Source organism: Tetrao urogallus (assembly GCF_951394365.1).
Source record: "Tetrao urogallus genome assembly, chromosome: 27".
Classification (NCBI taxonomy): Eukaryota; Metazoa; Chordata; class Aves; order Galliformes; family Phasianidae; genus Tetrao; species Tetrao urogallus.
The window spans coordinates 2,541,557-2,559,112 of record NC_136840.1 but is presented as its reverse complement, the minus strand read 5'-3'; the positions used below and the strand labels follow the sequence as shown (position 1 = coordinate 2,559,112).

General features: G+C 42.8%; 1 protein-coding gene across 1 annotated transcript in view; it reads left to right on the top strand.

Annotated features, from left to right (window-relative positions):
- Nucleotides 1-3,807: 3,807 nt before the first annotated feature.
- Nucleotides 3,808-17,556, top strand: part of KCNU1 (potassium calcium-activated channel subfamily U member 1) — a gene marked incomplete at both ends in the record, with an annotated part of 40,803 nt that continues 27,054 nt past the window's right edge. The window contains 16 exon segments of the mRNA XM_079547428.1: nucleotides 3,808-3,969; nucleotides 5,592-5,708; nucleotides 6,191-6,252; nucleotides 7,999-8,089; nucleotides 8,826-8,937; nucleotides 9,537-9,612; nucleotides 10,062-10,140; nucleotides 10,491-10,655; nucleotides 11,067-11,158; nucleotides 11,767-11,877; nucleotides 12,751-12,856; nucleotides 13,889-13,971; nucleotides 14,576-14,645; nucleotides 15,044-15,199; nucleotides 16,521-16,633; nucleotides 16,726-16,794. Coding sequence (XP_079403554.1) covers nucleotides 3,808-3,969; nucleotides 5,592-5,708; nucleotides 6,191-6,252; nucleotides 7,999-8,089; nucleotides 8,826-8,937; nucleotides 9,537-9,612; nucleotides 10,062-10,140; nucleotides 10,491-10,655; nucleotides 11,067-11,158; nucleotides 11,767-11,877; nucleotides 12,751-12,856; nucleotides 13,889-13,971; nucleotides 14,576-14,645; nucleotides 15,044-15,199; nucleotides 16,521-16,633; nucleotides 16,726-16,794 — 1,664 coding nt within the window.

The window sequence follows — 17,556 nt, the reverse complement described above, 5'->3', positions numbered from 1 at the left end:
GCCAACAAAATGCAGAGGCCCCCACAATGCAAACCCTGTGCTATATGATAGGACCCTGGGTCCTGTTGTTTGAAGTTTAAGGCACAGTGACCTTACATGTGGTGGTGTGGAATGCTGTAGCAGAAATAGTATCTGACTGCTTCAGACACCTTGTGTGTACTGACTGAGCTCAGAGACATCATCTGTAAGAGCCTGAGAAAAGCTGATGTCCACACAGCTCTGTGTTTCTGAAGGCCAGGCAGGGCTGCATGCAACACTCTGGGCATTTCAGCCTACAGAATCATCCTCGTCCAGAGAAAATGAGAAATGATTTCACTCATAAAACACTGCTTTCTGTAAATAAAGGGAATTCCTGTGCAGTATTTTCTTTGTGGGTATATTTGATCCCCTGTCACGTGGAGCGTGTGTGTGCATTCGTATTAGGCAGAATAATGGCCTTTCTGAGAAGATATTAGTGGATTATTTCACTCTTGCTGCAGGTGCCATTAAAATGAGAGGCCTTGGCTCTCTCACAGTCAATTTGTCTAATGATAATTAGACGAGCAGGTGATTTCCATTAAAGGGAAGTGACAGACTGTCCATTAGATACAGATACATGTTTATTAAAGTGGAAGCCCAGAGCAAGCACTTGGCTCACTTGCTTCCAAATTTTGGACTAATCTGTTTTATTTTGCACTTGGAAGGCTCAGAGAATAGTGAAATGGGGAACCAAGCAGGGATGAGGACTGCAGTGGGAAGGAGGTTGGGAGAATGCTGGCTGTGATATGTTTCTTTAATTCCTTAGCTTTCCTCAGAAACAGAGAGAGAAAGAGATAACAGAAGGATTTTACCTTTAAGCTCTTTGTTTCTTCCGTGTGTGTATGTCCCTCTGTAGCAGACAGATGAGCAACTTGTTCTGGTCTTCTTAATCCCAGTGTTCTGGGTCTGCTGGTAGCCAGCTGCTTCAGTGGAGATGTAAGCTCTCCACAGTGAACAATTATAGAGGTATCTACCCAAAGGAGACATTTATTTGTAATCCCTGCCAGCTATTGGTTTATGCTCTGAAGCAGCAGGATGTATCTTTATTTTAATCCAGTCTGATGTGCCTGTGGATGTTCTCATTACTCAGAAGTTAAATCCTTTCAGGCTGTGTCTCCCCAGTTTGGTGCCTCTTATCCTTCTTTCCTCTCAGTCAAACTGGTGCACTTTATGATCAAGAACTTCCTTTCACAGATCTAATGTAATAAGCTTACCACCCCCATCCACCCCCTCCCCCCTCACTGGGATAGCAACTCAGGTTCTGGTGTCTGCACATCAAAGAGGATGCTGAGAAATTGGAAGGGTTCATAAAAGAGCCATATAAATGATTCAAAGTCTAGGAAAGATCTTTCTCGTGAAAGATATTAGGAGCTTGATCCACGTAGGCTATAGAAGAGGAAATAAAGAGGGGTTCTATCACAATGAAAACACAAATGCAAGGAAGGTGACTTCTGATAACAGGTGGCTCCTCCAGCAGTAGATAAATAGACAGAGGGATTTGGCTGGAAGATCAGGAGAAGAATTTCCTGGGAAGCTGGAGCCAGCACAAGAGCTGGGGGGAAGGCACACATTTCCAGGGGAAGTTTAAAATGTTAATTAACCATTGGAAGGATTTGTTCTCTTTTAAGAGACCTGTAATGCAGCCTGATGGAGGGCATTACTTGATTCTACTTTTATTCTACTGATCAGAGACGAAGCAAAGTGATATGTCACTGTGAATGCTGCCCTTGGAGAGCGGCTGAGCACTGTGCAGACTCGTTGCAGTGGTGTTCATGGCTTAAATCACAGGCTTCTATGTCTGTAAAACCTGAAATCGGGTTCCTGCCAGCCAGCTTAATTCTTTTATGGCCTTAATTTTTCTCCCACAGTTTTCCTACCTGCAGTTATTGACAGCACTGGCATATAACCCTTGGGGAGGCAGGGCTGCAAATGCTTGCATTCAGAGAGCACTCTGAATTCCAGGTGATTTTGGCATCAATAACGAGCAACATGTGACATCTCCTGGTGAATTTCCATAACTTATCTCTAAACGTTTGCATCAGTGCAGCACAAACAACAGCTTAGTCAGATTAAGGAAAATAAGTCTGCTCAGTGTTGTGAGCTCCCTTTCCTGGCTTATGCACCTCGCTGCAGACAGGGCAGTGTGTCAGTGCATGCTAATAAATCGCTTCCTTCCTGCAGCTCTGAGCTCCTGCTGAGTGGCTGTGATTTGTTGGTCTGTTTCTGCTCTGGGGACAGCTGGACTGAGAAATCAGCCGGGAGTTGTGGGCAGCACCACAAAATGGGCAGAGGCTGCCATCTGCAGTCAGAGTTGCCCTACAGCAGCAAGGGAAGGAATTGGAATCCTTCCTGTCCTTGACTTGAGGCATCCTGGAGTCTTAGATGAGGAACTGATTGCAACTGTGTGGGGTTGGGCTCTGTGAAAACAGGGATGCTGACTGTCAGCTGTCAGGCTGTCCCCAGGACCACCCTCTCCATTCAAAACACCCCACTGGCTAAAATCATTCATAGACTCCTCTGATGCTCAGCATGGGAGGAAAGGAAAGAGGAGGGCAGTCATTCAGCATTACTGTATTTATTAAAGGCTACAATAATACGTTCTTTGCCTCCCAACCAGCTATTTGCTGGGCTGTTATTTCACCATTCTTTTGCAATTTATTATTATTATTATTATTTTTTCTGGGCACATATTTTTCCCCCAATTCAGGCAAAATCACCACTTCCGTACTCAGCTGTCCTGATTGCATGAAGAAGAGTCTGATTGCATTATTCATCTGCAGTTCTCCTGAGACTTTAAAGCTCTTGGCTAGACCAAAAGCTTTTGAGGACATTCTGTTTCAACAGAAGTAGGGAAGGTACTGCATGAACTGCTCACACCACAGCACTGTGGGTGGGATATCAAGGCCTCGTGGGGCAGGATGAGCCCTGGATTTTACAGAACACTTTCAGTGGAGGGCTTGCTGTGCTGCTCTGCTTTGTCTTTTCCTTTGTCCAAGGGTGCAGTGATGCTGGGAAGCAAATAGTTTTTATGTATGGCTTTGCAAAGGTGGCTGGACTCCAAGGGAATGCTGCCATCTGTGGATATGAGAGCACATCCACCCCAGGGTGATTGTGTGCACAGTCTGGGAAACTCTGACCTATCTTGTTGAAATTGTTCTGATTAATAAGTTTATTAAACCAAAAGAAGGAAGAAAGGGGGCCATCTAATTAAAGACGGTAGGGAAAGGATCAGACTGTCCTTCATCACCAACAACTGGGCGGCAACCAGCAGGACAGCAAGCTAAATGCATCCTTTGTCTGACTTCTGTGGGCAATCTCGTGTTTATTCACTGTTTTTATCAAAGCTCTCATTATGACATCTACTCTTTCAGTGCCAGGGCATCTTGCTTGTATTTATTTTTGAACAGCATCCGGACTCTATCCAAAAGTGGAATGGAAATTCCCAGGAGAGAGCTGCAGTATGTCTGTGTTGCAGCTCGTGAAAGGAAGCGTGAAGTGGGGTCTGAATGGATGAGTCTTGAGTGCCATGTGTGAGACTTCACAGGTCTGGATAAGCAACTTATGTTTATACAGCGAGTCTGTGCGAGAGCCAGCTCTGTAAACTGAGAGATTCCAGAGAGAAAAAGTACCTTGGTAATATCACTGCACAGACACGGTTCTAAATGGGAACCACCATTCAGAAGCTCCCATGGTGGCTGTGGCCATTCCCAGACCTCAACCTGAGCACTGGGGTCACTGCAGCATCACAAGAGTAGTTTGTGTTCTAGAAGATCAGGACCAGAACATAACATGGCAGAATCTGACCTCACCTGTGCACTGCGCTTTCAGTTGGCTTTTATTTCTCCATCTCTTTTTGTTTTCCTCGGAGGCCTGTTTACCATTCTGGCTTTCAGGTCAATTCGATGCATTTATAGATTCATCCTTAAGCAAATCTGGAGAAAAAAAGTGAAGGTAAAGCTGTCTTGGCTTATTTCATATGCTGTGTGTTGATGTGAGAATTCAAGAGTTGCCTTTGGAACTGAAGGTGTACTGGCTTGGAAGAGCTTTACCTCGTGTCTTAGTGCACTGGACATGGCATATTGAGTTGGGTTTGGGAAAACCCAAATGTACTGCTTTTATTTTCAAGAAGATTACTTGCACAGGTTGGTGCCTTTGTGTATTACTCTTGTTCTCCTAATAAGAGGAGGGGGCAAGATGGTTTTTTACCAGTGTAGCTATTGCTAGTTGCAGAAACACACACAGAGAAAGCTCAGCTCCTGAATGTGCAGATAAACACAGGTGCACACAGCACTAGAATGCTCGCCTTTTAATCATGATCACAATTACCTGCATTTGCATACGACTTCCATTTCTTAAACACACAAGTTTATTACACGCAAATGCACAGGAGGAATACGTACATGGTCAAGTAATTTCTCAGCAGCATGCTTTCCCACTCTGTATACTGGAAGTACTGTGAAAATTGCTGTTTTTCAGTACTTTGGGATAGGTGCTTTCACAAGTTCTGCACCAAGTGGACAAGGATGGGGTTAAGCATGCTGAAAAAAAAAACCCCACCACCAGATCTTTTGTCCCAGTCCTCCCTCTGTGTGCTATGAAGCTTTAAGGTGTTAATAGCTCTGGAGGGTAACACCAGGATGTTCGCATCCAGGTCATTTATTTACCAGGTTACAGTGCCATTTGTAGGACTGAAGAGCTTTTTTCTTTGTGTGTCACTTCAAGCTGCCTCCAACAACTGTCACAGCCCATTTCTCTCCATCATTTCCAAGGGAGGACTCGATGTTCTCATCAGCTCACCCAGGTTGTATGGGCTGAAGATAAAGGGAACACCTGTGCTGCTGGCAAGCAGTAAGCAGCTCTGTGTGCCAAAAAGTTAAATTAACCTGACTCTCTGTTGTTCTCTTGGCTGCTGGAGCAGAGGTGGGGTTTAGCTTTTAAGTCTCAGCTCTTTGCAGACTCTGCTGACTGGGAAACTGAGAAGGGCCAGTGAAGCATTTCCCACGAGCAATGTTTTTACTGGTGCATGTTTACAGGTTTTCTGTCATTGAATAATCTTAGTTATGTGTTATGGTTATCAGTAACTGTATCTGTGAGAAGACAGAGTTGTACTCAGAACCGAAACTGATCAGAATTAGCTGAAGCTATGCAAGAAAAAAAGCAGTCAAAACTACATAGATGGGTTCACTGCTGGCATAAGATGGGAAGGGGTGGGGAGAGTAGTGGAGAGGCATTATTATCCTCTTCCTTTCAGGCTCAGGTTATGAAGCAATCACTTCAAACTGATGAAAATTGACATTCATTCATGCAACTCATAAAATGATGGTGCAACTCATAAAATGATGGTGCAACTGTGGTGGGAAGATCACAGCGATTGCCTGCACAGCTTGCCCTCTGTGAAGTCTGGGAGGAGATGGCATTCTGGTGTGCTTAGCTGAAGGGAGACGCGCTCCTCTTGCCTTCTTTCCTTCTTTCTTTCACTTCGGATTTGTTGGTGGCTGGCTGTGTTTTTTTTAGCTGACTTAGGAAACATTGTCTGGCATGGCCAAGGATAACGATGGTTGTTTCTCTGTTAGAACAAAGACATCTGGTGGTCACACAAAGGGAAACAAAGATCAGTCTACTACTTAAGAATCTTCTCTACACAGATGCAGATGATGCTGTCAGCCCAAACCTCCATAGGACGTGTATTGGTGAGTAGAGCAATTAGCACAGGGCTCCTCTTCCAAGTCACTGAGGGATGTGTGCCCTTCTGAACTTGCAGTTCACTTGGTCTGGTTCAAACTTCTTCCACTTACAAACGTATTTGGTCTGGAAGATGACTCAGAAAGTCCTCCTAAGAAGACCATGTATGTCCCAGTTTGGTGAATGAGTCACACGTGTGGATTCCCTGGCATTTCACAGGGACAACCAGGCCACTGGAATTGCATGGGAAGCTTTAGTTCAGCTGCACACAGCCCTCAGCAGCAGCAAATCAATGTGATAACGTGGGTTTGTGTTGGTTGAGATCTTGGTTCGTCCTTCCTGGAGTTATTGTAGAGAGCAGGTAATTGAATTGTGTTCCTTCTGCCTTTCTGTAAGTCACAGACAGGCAATAAAAGGGGTGTTTTAGATGGAATCTGTATTGCTACCAGAATAAGCCTCATAACATCCTTTTTAATACGTGTGTTTTCAGATGATACTGGTGTTTCTGCTGAACATTGGCACGCTTGTCATTTATTTTATTGATCTTACTGAGTAAGTACATCACTGATGTTTATCCCAAAAGCTCATTTAAACAAATGGTAGAAAACCCACGCTGGTGTGTTTTCTTAAAGCTGTTTTTTGGCCACAGGTACTAGATAGTGGAGCCCAAGGGTGCTGTTATGTGACAGCGTGTATCTTTCTGTCACAGCTGTTCAGGTGTTGGTATATGTAGTTTTTTGTCTGTGCCTTCAAGCCTGGGTTTTCAGAAGAGCTGTGAGACAGGTGACTGAGTCCTACAGATGGAAACGGGCTTTGAAAATGGTCCCAAACCCATTTTGAAACAGAGATTTTCAAAATATTCAAAGCCCAGCTGTTCCTATTGCAATATTTAGAGAATGCTAAGCTTTTAATAAAGCTCATCAAGCTCTACCCAAGCCTCGTTTGAACATGCAGCCATCTATGTTTGGTATCCAAATGGGAATGGAGCTCTTCCCTAAAGTCTAGATTTCTGTAAACAATTTGATGGGAGTGAAATGACAAATCTGTCTAAGAAAGCACATCGTTTCTTCTACCGGTCTTCACCTAAATGCATACATCTTATAGAACGTGCTTAGGGGTAAAAAGATATTAATGTGTAAAACCCTTTGATCGATTTAATCTGCCAGAGCATTGTTCTCAGTGCTTTGCTTGGGTGGGAGAAATAAAATGGAATCATAAAATGACATAAATAAAGTATAAAAGCTGTGGAGCACTCTGAGCTGAATTCAATCAGCAGGGGTAAACCTGAGAAACAGAATTATACATCAAGAGCAATCCAATATTGTGCTTAGTCCCAAGGCATTATAAATCTGACGAACAGCTAGGAATGGCTTCAGAAGGGAAAGAGTTTATTTTTTAAGGAATAAACAGGCACTTAATCCGTTCACATGGAATTCTTTCCACGAATAGCATTGCAGCTGTAGGTGAGAGTAGGCGTCCACCTGGGCTCTGACCTATGGGACTGATTTCCTTAATTGTGTTTCTGCTTTTCAAATCTTCCCTGCATGGAGGAGGAAGAGGGGTCTCAAAGGGCTCGATTGAAGCATGTAGCTGATTGCCTTCCTGGGGCAGGCAGTGTCATTGAGTGCACTTAGTCCAATATCCCTTGCTGGACCAGGTAGTGCTGGTGGGTCTTCATCCCTTCAGCTTTCCACTGCCAAGTTTTGCCCCTGATGCCAGCCTACACCAACTACATGCTCTATGAACCTCTCTGCAAGGTCACTGGGCTGGCCTAGACGTTTAAATGGGCAGTATGAGCTAAACTGATAGATTGCTGGAAACCCTTTGGTGCTTCAGCTGCTCCCTTGGCAGATAGAACTCCGTGTTCAGCGGTGGTTGGGTGAGAAATCACTGCAGGAGCTCCCAGTTTTGCTGACTAAGTGGAATAGAAACAAGTAAAGCAGTCCATGTGAGAAAGGTGAAAGGGTTTTCCTGGAGAATAGGAGTGTTTTTTTTTTTGTTTAAACGCTTGTATGAATATGTGAAATCCAAACTTTGCAGTGAATTTGCACGGCAGATAAATAACACAGTTTGAACATGCTCACTAATGCTGACAAAAAACCCGCTCCTACCATTCTATAACTCAGTGAGGAAGTGGGAATTTAGATTACACAAAATTGTGAATGTGATTGAATTCTGCTTTGGTCAGTACTTCATAATCAAAACATGAACTCAAACCAAATATTGCTGTATACCCAACGCACTGTTTTCTCTTTTCACCCTTCGTTCCACTGGCTGTGACATTGGCTTTCCCCTCAGAGCGGAGCAATTCCATTTCTCCTTTCCAGGCAGAATCATTTACGTGGATAAATTCTTCAATGCTTTCTTCGTCTTTTACTTTGGATTACGGGTAAGTGCACTGCATGGGAAAGGTGAGTTACAAACTGTTTTTGGGAGCAGTTTACCTGTATGGACAGAGATGCTCTGTAATGTAACGTTGGATTGTTTTAGCTTAATTCAGAGCCACTCTGTTGTTTTTTTTTCCACCTTTTCTTGTAATTATGTTCTCCCCTTGGAATCTGGTTATTTCCAGCATTTCTGCAGCATCTCCCAGCTCACACATTAGCCAGGTCTGTGTCCATGTCTTTAGAGCACTGAATCCATTGGTCAGGCCTCTCTTCAGCCTCTCTTGGATAAACCATGTTGTGTACCATGTTCAGATGCCATTAGTTACATCGATGCAGAATACATTTTGATTGTAGCTTTGGACATTAGAATTTTTAGCCAAGTCACCAGAAAATGGGATTTTCTCTCTTCTAGCTGAGGGTGTGGTGTTGACTTGTCCTGAGCTTTCATGATCCATTATTACTGATGCAGCAGTATACAGAGAAAGGCAGCTTAGAAGAAGAGATGAAAGGGGCAGATGAGAAAGGGAAAGAAAGCACTGTTATACCCATCGTTGTGCTCTCAGGGCTCCAGCCCTGAAGCAAAACAGGAGTATCAAGTTGGTGTCCACAGAAGGCAAAGTTAGACAGGAGGAAGCACACAGCAAAAATGGATTTCTGCCTCAGAGATCTCCTTTTTTGCTCTGATGAAACCAAAGATCACACACAGAACTGATGCTCTTTGATTTGATTCATCTTCAGTTTGTGGCGGCTGATGACAAACTGAGGTTCTGGCTTGAGCTGAATTCTCTTGTGGATTTCTTCACCATCCCTCCAGTGTTTGTTTCTGCTCTCTTAAGGAAGAATTGCTTTGGTAAGTTAAGACTTGGAGATCCCACTTTCCTTCCTTGTTCTGCATCCTACACAGAGACTCCTTTCAAATCTGGTTTGACCTAGGGAGTTTTAACTGCCCATCTCTTCTTTCATTGTTCCAAACTGTTCCTTGGAAGCAAAATTATGCCTTATTGCTTTAAAAAAAGCCTTTAATTTTGTGGGACTTCTGAATTACCAAACTCTGCCTCTATTCTGTCTGTGTGGCTTTGAGAGTCTCAGCAATCTCTGTGCCTGACTAAGAGGATGAGGAGCCACCCAGAGGGGATGTAACTGTGGCTCCCTGATTTCTATGAATGGTTTTCTTGCATGCTTTGGGCCAGTAGTCCAGTGGTCCTCTATGTCTCCTAAGCCTTCAGGTTACAGCTCAGACAAACCACATTTCTTAATTTTTCTCATAATTCAAAGCGCCTTCGAGGACATAAATGGAAACCCAGTGTTACAAAGGCTCTGAATACAGAGCAACGTTATCCCCTCTTTGCTAGGTTTGAAGAATTGTTGAGCGTACCTGAAGATGTGGAGATGCTCCACGTGTGGAGATGGGTTTATTTTTTTCTCCTGGACTTTCCTGCTTTTCTGCAGGTCTGCGTTTTTTGAGAGCACTGAGGTTGTTGGACCTTCCCCGCATACTGCAGATCCTCAGGATCACCAAGGATGAGTGAGTTAAAGCCCTGCTGGGTACCCTCCAAAGCCCTTCCTCCTCCCTGATGTCTGTGGTTTAGCTGGGTTGGGTAACAAAGGGGGAGAGCGTTGCATATGGGGGAAAAGCTGCCCATCAGTAATCTTACACTGGAAATAACAAAAAATCTTTATAACCATGGGCTCAGTGAAATTCTTGGAGGGAGGATGAAGATAAGGGGAAGTCATGAATCAAGACATCTTAAAGGCTTTGAAGGCAGACAACTGTGAAAAATGGTATTGCCTGCTGTGTTGCCGGTGATAGAAAGGGCCTTGGATGGAGGGAGACTTTTTCTGACTCTAAACCCTTCCTGTACAGTTACTGTTACTAGAGAATACTTCATTGTGCAGTGCTGTAGGAAGCTTTAACCATTGCCAGCGCTGTGTTACACGTTTAACATCCTGGGCTTTCTGTCTTCCCATCTCCAGTTACTCCATCAAGCTCTCCAAGCTCTTCGCTGTGTTTATCAGCACGTGGCTCACAGCTGCAGGATTTATTCACCTGGTTTGTACCATCAGCTATATGTCCTTCCTTGTCACCTTAAATCAGTATGGCCATGCAAGCTCTGGCTTTCTGTTTTCTCTAATGAATGCAGCGTTCTCTTTGGAGAGAGAGAGAGAGAGAACAAATTTGTGTACAACAAAGCATAACTTATGCCAGCAGAGTTTACTTGCATATGTTGCCAGATTTGGTGGCACTGATGCAGCACCACTCCCGTCTGTGGGAATGGATCACTCTGCAATAATAAAAAAAAACAGTGCAGTTTTTTAATCAAATAGTTTTAGATGGGAGATGGACTTGAACCAAAACCACTCTAAACTTCTTTCTTCTCTTTTCTCTGCCCTGGACAGGTAGAAAACAACGGAGATCCTTGGGTCCAGCCTGTAAATTCCCAGCCCATCACTTACTTCAGGTGCATGTACCTCATCATGGTGACAATGTCCACCGTTGGTTATGGTGATATTGTGGTTCAAACAGCCTTGGGTCGAGCCTTCATTTTTTTCTTCATTATTGGTGGCTTGGTGAGAAACCTATTTTTCTTTTCTGAAAATGGCAGCTGGGGGCAGGGAATGAACAGGGCTGTCAGCAAAGCTTTGAGGGGTTCCAGGTACAGATTAGGCATCAATGAGCAAAAACAGCTTGAACATTGAGTCCTTACTGGCATGGCTATAGAGTAATTTCCTAAGAGCTGGCAGGGCTTCTGGTACACTTTTCTTCCTGGCTAGAGCCAAAATACTGGGCAAGATGAATCCAAGTCTATCACCAGCATAAATCCATTGTCACTGAGATATACATCCCTGCCAGCGACTTTTAGGAATCCAAAGTAAATTTGTAGCTGTTGTTCCACGTAATATAATTCTCTTGAATTAATTTATCACGATTAGGAGATACAGAATTGGCTCTGAGGAAGGTGGTATTTCTTGATGCCTTAGGTCCTGTTTGCAAATTTCATTCCTGAAGTTTTGGAAATTGTTCAAAGCCGTAAAAGCTACAAATCCTCCTATGAAGTGATGAGTGGGAAAAAGTAAGTATGGTGACTCCTTGGAAAATAAAAACCAGCCCTCTTTCTAGGTTGGGAACCAGCTCATAAGAAATTCCTATAGTAGCTTAAATCAAATCCTGGAACTTACTCTCCATCGTTCTTTACCTCAAATGTGTCCAAATAAACCTCCTAAGTAGAGTTCATTAGTGTGGGTTTGGCTTTCAAAGGAAGAGAATATGTGGGTGAAATGGCAGCTTCACTTAGAGATTGAGGAGATCTATCTCCTTGGTGATTATTAGCAATTAGTGATAGGGGTTTTGTGTGTTTGTTTTTGTTGTTGTTTTTCCTTCACCGCTCACAGAACCAGAAAATTAGGAACAGTTTTTAGATCTCACGCCGTTCCTTTTATGACTTTTCACTCATCAAATCTCCACCATTCACCACTTCTTAACGCAGTTCTCCTTTCCAAAATAACTCCTGAAGTCTGTAACCACAATGGGTGAAATTATCTTCAAGCCAAAGATACAAACCCTGTTTCTGCTTCATCGATGTGTTTAATATACCACAAGCAGATTGTGTCATACAGTGTCAGATATGCTACAACCACTGCTGTTTTCCAAGCGTCAAATCTTCCTTGGTTCTTCCTGTAGCTATATTGTTGTCTGTGGTAATGTCACTCTGAAGAGCGTTACTACTTTCCTGCAAGACTTTTTGCTTCAGGACAAAGGGAACGTTTGCACAGAAATCCTTTTTCTGGGAGAGTAAGTATTTGTGTTTCTTTGAGTTATTCCTCTTTGACTTCCTGATCTGTCAGGGGAAAGGTGGGAGGTCTGACATGAAGGGAAGGCAACGTTGTGTAGTTGATTGCCTGATGATCAAAATAAATTAGAACAGCAACAAAAAAACCTAGAAAGGATGGCCAATAATAAAGACTAATGATTAGAGTCTAAAGCTGAGCAAACGCAGGCTGGAAACAAGGCGTGCATTTGCAGAAGCGAAGTGATTAATAATTACTGAAATAAATCATTAGAGAATGGGGGGATTTTCTAACCCATCTTTAAACCAAGGCTGGATGCCTTCCTATGGGATCTGCTTCGTTGCTGAGATCAATGCAAAATGTGAGTTTTACAATACATCATAGAAGAGAATGTTACCAAAGTTCCCGGGTGAAATAGAGTTTGTATACACAGGGTAGGAAAATAACACTCGAGTTGGAGAGAAAGTTGAAGATCAGCAGTTCCATTTGAGCACAGAATGCAGAGTGAAGCCCTGGGAAGTGTCATTTCCTGACTCTGTGCAGTAACAGTGAGCCGTACAATTACAGTTGCATGGAATGACACTCATGAAAAATTAATGGCAATAGCAGAAGACAGAAAAAAAAAAAAAGAAAAAAAAAGGAAAAAAAAAAAATCCAGGAAACATTTTCACGATTGTTAAGTTTTATAAAAGCTTGTTTTCATTAAAATCTAAACTGTGCGCTTTGGCTGAGCTGCCAAAATCCCTGTAGCTCTCTTTTAAACAGTAAGTAGTTACGGCAAATGGCTTCTCTGAGAAATGGAGAAGTGCAGAGCATATAATTATGAGAGATTGATGGATTTTTTTCTTTCTTTCTTGTTGTTGTTTGTACCGAATAGGTCTCTTCCCAGTCTTGAGCTGGAAGCTGTGTTCAAATGCTATTCACCCCACACCTCTTTCTTTTATGGCTCTGCGCTGAACTCTGAAGATCTGAAAAGAGTTCGGGTAACAACCTCTGTATCTTTTGCCCTTTCTTGTAGATGTGTCAGTCTTGTCAAAATCTTGTCCCTTATGAAAGGATGCATCAGCTGCTTTTACCCAGCTCATGTTGTGATTTACACTTCAAGCAGCTCCATTTACTGTAGTGGTACCTTTTGCATACCAATATAGCACTCCTGGGAACTGAAGATGTGAGAGCATAACAGACTTTTCAGACTAGAAGTATTTCAAGTGTTGAACCATGAAAAATAAAGGCAAAGCCAAACCGATCAACTGGTTTTAAAACAGATATTTTTTGGGCAGCAGCATTTCTGGAAATAAGACCTAAATTATTGCAGTAGCTCTTAGTTACCTCTTCTTGCAAGTGTGCATCGTGTTTGAGTTGCGTTCATGAACATCCAGGGAAGAGGCCTCATGTTCTGAGATGTTGAAGAGGCAGTAAAATATTCCAATAGAAGCGAGAGGAATGGAGTTGGCATAAAGAAAAAAACAACGAAGCCAACAAAAAAATCCCCCCACTAGCTTTAATTTTACTGTGGTTTCTGGTGGTTAGTAACCTGAAATTCAGTGGTGGATCTCCATCCGGTTCCCAGAAGACCATAAGAACTCTACCATAACTGGAACTATTTTTTTGTTACCAGTTTCGCCATAGATCCCAAATATTAATTAGATGGGAGAGCCAGGTTTCTTCTGACCTGCCCAAATATTGACCCTTGGAAGAGCTTTGGTTGGACTTTGCTGGGGAAGAACACAGCTCTGCTGCCTGGCTTTTGTAACCTCTTCTAGGAAGATGTTAGCCCAAGAAACCGTAAATTTCATCTGTTCCAGCACTTTGAAAATACAAACATGCATTACACCCTGTACGTTTGACTGGAGCTGTGTCACTGCTGAAACATTCTGGCGTGTGTACAGCTCCAAAGTAATAGGATCATGATGACCTTCTGCAAGTCTTTAACTAAAGACACATGCCACTATTAGAGATTGCTGTTCTTCATATGGGATTAAACCCTGATTTAACTTTTCTCCTGTGGGATACAGATGGAGTCTGCAAATGCTTGTCTCATTCTAGCAGATGTTTGCGCTCCAGAACCCTATACTGAAGACATTTCCAATATCATGAGGTAGGATGAGATACTCCAGTGCTTTCATTCTCTGTCTGATTGATATTAACAGTGACACGGATAGTGCAGCTGGCAGCAGAGCATATTTGTCCCATCAAGTTTCTTTTTTTTTCTGTCAGGAGAACTCTGAAAGCCAACTGACTGCTTTCTGCTATGATTTTATCAGATGCTTTGAAGGGCTAAGACAGGTAGCAGCTGTGCAGTCTTGCACAGAATATAATATTACTAAATATAGTGTAATTATTTCCTTCGCTATCCTGAATATCAGCAGTCAAGGAGTCTCTCTGTTTTACTCTGGAAATAGTTATGCTCTGCTGTCAGGTCTCATAGCCTAAGCATTTTTGTAGCAGTCAGACTTGAAATGAGTTCTTGTAGTACTACTGGATTTTGTGAATATGATGGCTAATATTGTAGTAGTATTCTCCCCCCAAAATCAGTCCAGAAGTCCAAGTTCCAAACTGGATCATCTTTACTTTCCATTTGTAGGGCATCTACAGAAGTAGAGGTTCAGGTCGGGAAGTCCAACTCCTTTAGCAGGACTTGAAAAATGAGGGGTCGTAGCCAGAAGGAAGCATATTAATCTAAAGTTATATCTTTCATACAGAGTGCTGTCAATCAAGAATCACTACCCCAAAACAAGAGTCATTTTACAGATAATCCAGTCCCGTAACAAGGTATGGCCATGGTCTGTCTCAGTAGGGTGTTACAGTTGTAATCCTGGCTTTTATGGAATCAAAGGCTCTTATTTGGAGAAGGCAGAGATATTGTGCAATGCCTCTTACTCATACAGCCACTACCTAGCTGGAATATCTTTCAACACTGTTAAAAATAAACAGCAACCATTTCTTTGTTGTTTTTGTCAAAGCTGCCAGTAAACGTGCGGTTCAACATTTAAAGGAAAGACAAAACCAAAAGAACCTCGAAATCAGAAGTCTGCTTTAGACTTGGTGCGTTCCATTGTCAAAAAATGCAATGGCAAATGCAAAAAAAAGACAAGGATGACCATTGTACAGGAACATTGGCCTTGCCCATTGCTGGGCTGATCTGTAATTGCTCTCCTACACTGAAACAGGTATACCTGCCAAACATACCCAATTGGGACTGGAGCACAGGAGACAGCATCATCTGCTTTGCTGAGCTGAAGTTGGGATTCATGGCACAGAGCTGCCTGGTTCCTGGTTTGTCCACTCTCCTGACCAGTTTGTTCATCGGGAAAGAGAATACAGAGGTAAATCCTTTGACATGATTAAGACAAGCAGAAAAACATACAAACGTGACTGCTGGGCATGAAATTGCCCAAACAGCCCTCAAGGCTGCCAGTCCTGCAGTGGAAATGCTTTTGCTATCACCTAGTGGCTGTGTGTGATACTTCAATCTTCAGAACAAAGCATTAAATTGGACTGTTATTCCTGTATTCAGGGGCTTTTCATATGCAGAATTTATTTGAGCAAAGCATATGAATATCGGGTGGAATAAATATAGAAGTTTTTTCTTGGTCTGCTGTTTGTAGTCAAAGTGCTGTTTGATAGATGTGCTGTTTCTCAGGTCCAAATGCTTCCCTGGGTCACAGCAAAGTTAGCTAAGCTGTTATTTGAAGTTTTTAGGGCGTACTGTGAAAGCTCAGCCAACTTCTGTCGTGATGCTTTTCTCAATTAAAAAGTCCATCACATAATTTTTGTTTGGAAAGCAAAAACTCTTAACAGCCTATTAAGTTTTATGCAGAAGGCATTCACGTGCCAAGAGAATGGCGTGTACTGTGAAGTAATGAGTGGTGGTGTAGAAGCCAAAGGAGCTGTCAGTAGCAGGATGTTCCCTTGATATAAACAAACCTTCCTCAGTCACACTGCTACCTTGAGGAGCAAGCAAAAAGGCGCAGAATAGGCCTTCACTGCTCATCAAATCATTGCAGCTCTCCTGCAGTTATAGCTGGTACACATAAGACCCAAATAACTGCAAAATAAAGCCTCACTTTCCTCAAACAATGCATTCCCAGTACTTCGCAGTCATAAAATGACCGTGATACTTTGATTGCAGTATTGACGCCTGTTCTTCAATGATAATAAGAGGGAATGGTTTTAAACTGAGACATGGGGAGGTTTGGGTTGAGTATTAGGAGGAAGTTTTTCACACAGAGGGTGGTGAGGCACTGGAACAGGTTGCCCAAGGAGGTTGTGGATGCTCCATCCCTGGAGGCATTCAAGGCCAGGCTGGATGTGGCTCTGGGCAGCCTGGGCTGCTGGTTGGCGACCCTGCAGATAGCAGGGGATTGGAACTGGGTGAGCACTGTGGTCCTTTTCAACCCAGGCTTTTCTATGATTGTATGAATACGAATTGGAAGTGTCCAGCAGAATTAAGACCTTCCCTGATCTGTTGTATATGAACTCCAATATTGTTTCTGACAATGTACAGCAGATGTCTTTCTGCTGCCAGTAACCGAGGGCCTTTGATGTGATATCATGTGGTATTGGAGCAATGTCCCAGTGTTAGGTTACACATCCTACTTGCTTTGCCTTGGATAAATACATCATCTTTATGATCGATTCTTTCAGACAAAGAGAAAACATCTGAAGGACAAGATGCTTCTGGGAGACAAAGACTACAAAGTCATGGCTCTTCAGCTCTCCAATGACTTTGCAGACATGACTTTTATAGAGGTTTGTCGGTATGTGGTACAGATGTGGACATTTTTCTGTTATTTCCTTCCAGATGTACCTTTCTGGCTGATAGCGTGGCTGACTTGCTCTCTTTCTCCAGGTTGTGCTTTGTAAAACTGAACCTTATCCTCTTGGGGATTGAGCTCAAGTTTGGCAGTCAAGGAGAGAGGTAACTGGGGGAATTCTCTCTTAGTAAAAAGTCAATATTCCAAAACTGATGCTTTCCAAAGAACTCAGATTTGCTCCCAGGTCTGCACAGACTTTATGCACCTCTTCATTTCCTGTGCACACTAATTGTTATATGGGGTAAGGATGTGATTCCTGGTTGCTTACATGCCAGGGTGAATTTCACCACATTTTGCCTCCTTTCTTCTCACTGATAATCAAACAAGAGATGGAGGATTCTCACCTTCTGTTCCACACACAGTCAGCATAACCATCATAGATCTCCCTTTGATTTGGAGCAAATCAAGCATATTTATTTTCATGGATAATAGAAACGCCTTCTCATGGTTTTTGTTCTTCTTTTTTTAACACATGAGTTTTAGCTCCTAAATGCTATCAAGCATTGTCATAAAGGGATAATTTGTCAATGCTGGCAGCAGAGCTTTTGCTGTCTGAAGCTGATCTGGTCCCAGGCCAGATAACACTCTCCGTCTGTTCTAATGATGAAATACAAGACATCCTAATGGGGGAGCTGGAACTAGTTCAGAAAGGGGAGTAAATGAGTGCCATAGATCTTTACAAAGCTTGAGAAATCATCCAGAAAATGCAGACTATTGAGTGCAATTATTACTCTTTCCACTTTTATGAAGGAAATGGCTGTAGAATAGAAACTCTGAAAACAAAGGAGTTGTAGGGACTGCTGTGAGAAATAGATTGAGACTCCTCTGCAAGTGGTGAATGAACCCTATGCTGAGAGCAGACAGTG